This window comes from Echinops telfairi, unplaced genomic scaffold (assembly GCF_000313985.2).
Source record: "Echinops telfairi isolate 266 unplaced genomic scaffold, ASM31398v2 ScPeMD7_2;HRSCAF=8, whole genome shotgun sequence".
Classification (NCBI taxonomy): Eukaryota; Metazoa; Chordata; class Mammalia; order Afrosoricida; family Tenrecidae; genus Echinops; species Echinops telfairi.
In genome coordinates this window covers 8,655,646-8,660,718 of record NW_022103898.1, presented here as the reverse complement: position 1 = coordinate 8,660,718, position 5,073 = coordinate 8,655,646, and the positions used below count along the sequence as shown (strand labels likewise).

The 5,073-nt window shown below is 50.9% G+C and overlaps 1 protein-coding gene across 1 annotated transcript in view; it reads right to left on the bottom strand.

Annotated features, from left to right (window-relative positions):
- Positions 1 to 3,750: 3,750 nt before the first annotated feature.
- The window catches only part of CBY1 (chibby family member 1, beta catenin antagonist), a 10,139-nt gene continuing 8,816 nt past the window's right edge, over positions 3,751 to 5,073 (bottom strand). The window contains exon 5 of the mRNA XM_004700256.2: positions 3,751 to 4,434. Coding sequence (XP_004700313.1) covers positions 4,354 to 4,434 — 81 coding nt within the window. The 3' untranslated portion in view covers positions 3,751 to 4,353. The remainder of the gene's footprint in view (positions 4,435 to 5,073) is intronic.

Genomic DNA, 5,073 nt, shown 5'->3' with positions numbered 1-5,073 from the left:
CGGAAGCGGAAGAGGAGTCGAGCGTCGCGTGAAGTGCGGACAGACGTGCCCTTCCGGCCACCACGAACCCGACGGAACTGAGGAGAGAGCGGCGCCCTCTAGATGGGAGGTCTTCAAACTCCCTTTAGTCAACTGAGGCGGCAGCCAAAGCCCTTTAGCTTGTCCCGTGTTTCCCAAATTTCAGTAGGCCCGAAGCATCCATACATAAGACATACATAAACCGGGCAAGAGACAAAGCAGGCCAAGGAGGAACTGATGTGTTTCAGGAAAGGTGTTGGCGAACAATATTGAATATATCCATGCACTGCCAGAAAAAGATGCATTTGCTTTGGAAGAAGTACAGTCAGGGTGCTCTTTCGAAGTAAGGATGCGAGACTTTGTCCCAAGTGCTTTGGCCATGTGGTCAGGAGAGACCAGTCCCTGGAAAAGGAGAGGGACAGGGAAAAGGACGAAGGCCCTCCAGGAGCGGCATCGGTGGCGCAAACATGACCACTGTGAGGATGGCACAGGCCAGGCAGCGCCCCCTTCTCCCTGCACACGGGCGCTGTGTGGACTGCACGGTGGCCCTGAGCAAGACAGACCTCTGGCAGGTGGATTCAACCCACAGCACCCAAGAGGAAGCCGATGTCCCAATTTGTGAATCCAATTTGGCAGATTACACGGAAATCTGCTTTATTAGTAAGCCTCCCTGGAATCCCATTGGAGAAAGGAAACCCTGATCCGGTTTCCATTTCCTGAGAGGTGTGTGTTGTTTGTTTTTCTTTTTTTGGGGGGATGGGGGGTAGAAATAAGTTAGAAACCTGGAGATTTATTGGGCTTTTAAGGAGCCCTGGTGACATCGTGGGCTCAGACTCAACCGCTAACCACAAGGTAAACTCAAAAACAAAGTACTTAAGAACCCGGCACTTAATGGCGCGCTTGCGCGCGATGCTTATTTAATACAAAGTCCACTGGATTGGGTTACTATTATCTCTATTTTCCAGATGAGGAACTGAGACACAGTGCAGTGCTGCTCCATATATTACTGGAGGGCCGATTTCTCGATTTGCTGGCCAAAAAAGGATGACATTTAAAGTTGTTGCTAGGTACTAGTCAATGGCTTTTACAGAATTGTAATATCTACTTTCAGAGCAATGAATGAAAGTATCCTTTTTCTGATTCCCTCCTTATCATTGAACCCTTATCTTCACCTTTTGCCTATAGGATGGATAGAAGTGTTTCTTTTTAAAATGTACCCCCAGCAAGGTGTTGACATACACTGTGTGCTGACTGACCCAGCGGCTTAGAGAATCTCAGGACGAGTCGTCTAAATCCTCACAGGAGTCCCAGTGAGAAACCAAGAAATCTCGGTCATCTGTTCAAACCCCTCTGGAGTTGATGGGAGGGTGGGGGCCGCGTGCACTTCCTGATAACAGTCCTGTTCATCTTTGGACCAGGCAGCTGATTATAAGCTTCCATTATAAGCTTATATAACGTTTGAAAAAGGACAAAGTCAGGATGGTGACTAGATTTGAGGAGGGAGAGGGATATTTGGATAAGACAGGAGAGTGGCTTTGGAGTGGTGGTTAAAAGTTTAGTTTCTTGGCTTGCATGGGGTTTACATGGCAGTGTTCATTTAAGATAGTTCAGTAAGCTGAACACTTAGGATTTTATTTTTATGGTGTTTCATTTAAGGTGGTATTGTTTTTTGAAGTCGGCTAGTTTTACATAAAAAACCCCAAACACCATAAATATACACAAGTTAAAAGGAGCATTTTCCCTAAGTGTTCAGCTTCCTGAGTTACCTCAAATGATGTTGTCTAGTTTTATATAAGGACCCCTGGAATTTTATATTAGGACCCCTGGTGGCAGTTATGTGTTGGGCTGCAATCCCAAAGGTCCGCAGTTCAAAACCACCAGCAGCTCCACAGGAGAAAGAAGAGGCTTTCTACTCCCATAAAGAGTGACAGTCTCAGAAACCCCAGGGCAGTTGCACCCTATCCTACAAGGACATCATGCCTGGTAAAGTGGAGGGGCGGGAAAACAAGGAAGGCCCTCAAGGAGATGGATTGGTGCCGTGGTTATGCAAGGGGCTCAGGTATGGGAGCAATGGTGAGGCTGGCGCAGAGCCGTGCAGTCATTTCATTCCGTTGTGCAGAATAAGGTCTCTCTGGGTTGTAACCAACTCAGTGGCACCTAGCAACAACACAGGCTCACTGTGGATCAGAAGCGACTTCATGGTAGGGAGTCTGATTTGCTTTGTTTGTTTTCTGCTTTGGAAACCCACAGTGGCAGTTCTACTCTGTCCTATATAGTCGCCAGGCGTTCCGGGCTAAGAACTTCTAGAACATCATCACCTGGGAAGGCAGAGAAAGCAATCCTATGTGGAAAGGGCAGACGTCCTATCTCCAAGTGGGAAATACATAGTTTGTGTGTACAAAGGCTCTCTCTAGTGGTGCAGTGGTCGAGTGCACGGTTGCCAGCGAAAAGGTCTGCGGTTCGAACCCACCAGCTGCCGTACAGGAGAAAGATGAGGCTGGCTGTTCCTTAAAGTTGTCCAGTCTCAGAAACCCAGAGCAGTAGTTCTCTAGGGTTACGAGGATTGGAATTGACTTGATGGTATTGGGTTTGTCATGAAGGAGCCCTAGTGGTGCAACGGCTAAGGCACTTAGCCCCTTGCTGAAGGGTGGTTGTTTGAACCCAGCACCAGCATGCTCTGCAGGAGAGGTGGCAAGATGCTTCCGTGAAGATGAGTCTTGGAGGCCCCGTGGGGCAGTTCTGTCCTGTCCTGGAGGGTTGTTGTGAGTTGATATTGACTTGACAGCAGTGGGCTTGGGAGTCTGGGTTGTTTGGGTGGGGGGAGGTGGGTGGTGTCTGTAAACAAGTTGTAGGAAAACCTGAACCGCTAAGGCTATTGATACTCACATGGTTTAGAAGACAAAAATGAAAATCTACGTGTAAGGCTAAAGGAGCTCTTTGGATAGTTATAAAGCTACCAGCTCTAAGAAGCACACAGGGATAGCCCAGTGCCATGGAGTATGCCGGGTGGGGAGCAGGAGAGAAGGACCCCAGTGAGGGAGGAGGACATCCAGTGAGGGAGGAGGACAAAGCAGTTCTACGCTGCCCCACGTCAAGGGTCCGGATCGAGCGGACGGCGGTGAGTGAGGAGGAGGTTGGTGAGAAGGCCTGTGAAGAGTTTTTAGGAGAATGAGAAGTGTCCGGCTCCAGCTTGCTCACTGGATGAAGGCCGGCTGACCTCTCAGTACCTCCTGTACCCCCTGCCATCCCTGATGGCTTTGGGATTCAGTGGTACTCCCCTGTTAGGAAGCAGGCCAAGGGTGGAGCCATCGGGTTGCTTTTCTTCAACTCAGCCCAGGGAAACTCCCCCCACCCTAAAGGGCCTCTCTGTTTGAGGCTTTTCCCCTCCCCCATCCCACCTCTGCTCCTCGACTTTGGGAGCTGACTCCCCTCTTACCGACTTTGGTCTACTCTCCTCTTCTGCCAAGAAGGTCCATCTCACATGGACTCAGCCCAGGAACCCAGCCCCCACCCCAACCACTCTGTGCCCCCAGGCGCGGGCAAGTCCCAGCTTCCAGGAGGAAGGCAGGGGAGTCTGGGCTCCTGCTCCTGAGCCTCTGCCTGGGCTCTGGGTGCTGGAATGTTCCACCAGGGTGATGCTCCCTCAGGAATGCGCCATGACCTGAGAGAGGGGAGCTTGGATTCCTGACTCCCTCGGCTTCTTCAGGATCTGCAACGTCATTTTTTTTCAACTCACATGGTAACAGGTTCATTTAATGTCAATCCAAAAAAAAGAAATTGTGTCAACTAGACGTTCGCAGAGTGCGGCATGGAAAGTTGGTACTTGCTGCCACACCAGGGCTGGGGGTGTGTGCTGGGGGGGTGGGAAGTTTAAGTATTCTCTACTGCCCGGAAAGAGTGGCCTGAGGGAGACAGAGAACAAGGCCCCCAGCCCACTCAGGACCTCCCCCTGCCACTCTCCCCAAGCTCCAGCCTGTGGGGTGGGGGTGATGTGATGACCTCCAGCTGTTCAGCCAACAGAAGCTGTCCAAAAGGGTGGGTCTGGAGAGCACCGGAGGCGGAGCACCTGCCTGGTGTCCCTGACACCTGGCTTACAGGCTGGCATTGCGGAGCACACTTCTGGTTCTGGCCTGGTATAGGGGCTTGGTTTCCTCTACAGTGTTGCCAGACCCAGGGTGCAGGGTCTTTGGGCCCTCTCACACTGAACTCTCTCCTCTGGGACCTTTTCCACTCGTTTGGCTTAAAAAAACAATAGCAAAAATTAACAGCTCCTCGGCCACACGCTCCTCCCGATGAATGGCCTCCCCCTGTCCTGACACATCTCTTTGGGGGTCTTCATTTCCTCCTCCGGCTGACAGTCTTCAGCTCATCCAGTTCCTTCTCCATCAGGTGGGACTCAGCAGTGGTCTCTGAGAGCTGAAAGACAAGCGACAGGCCGTGATGACGAAGGTGGGGCTGGCAGGTCCCTCTGGCATCTCTCTGGCACTGACAGCCTCCATGATGGGAGTGACCTTTGTAAGTGGGCAGGGAGGGCATGGGGAACCACCTGATGACCCCGGGGGCCACAAGACTTGAGGAACATCTTCAACCCACTGCTCTACATTTCTGATCACTCACGAGTGCACAGGAGGAGCCCTGGTGGGACTGCTGGTAAGCAGTGGTTGATTGGTTACTCCGAGGGAGAAAGATGAGGCTGTCTGTTCCTGTAAAGATTGAGCGCCTCGGAGCCTCCGCATAGGGCTGCTAGGCGTCAGGATTGACGTGGTAGCAGGGTGGTTGGGCTTTTTTTGGCACTGCATTCAGGAACCCTCGACCCAAACTCCAAACTCACTGCCATCGAGTTGATGCTGACTCAGTGGCCCGAAAGGCCAGAGCAGAATTGCCACTTGGGGTTTCCGAGGCTATAAATCTCTGCGGGAGAAGATAGCCTCATCTTTTTTTGTTGTTTTTGTTTTTTTCTTTTAATTATTTTATTTATTTATTTTTTAAAAACATTTTATTAGGGGCTCATACAACTGTTATCCCAATCCATACACACATCAATTGTGTAAAGCG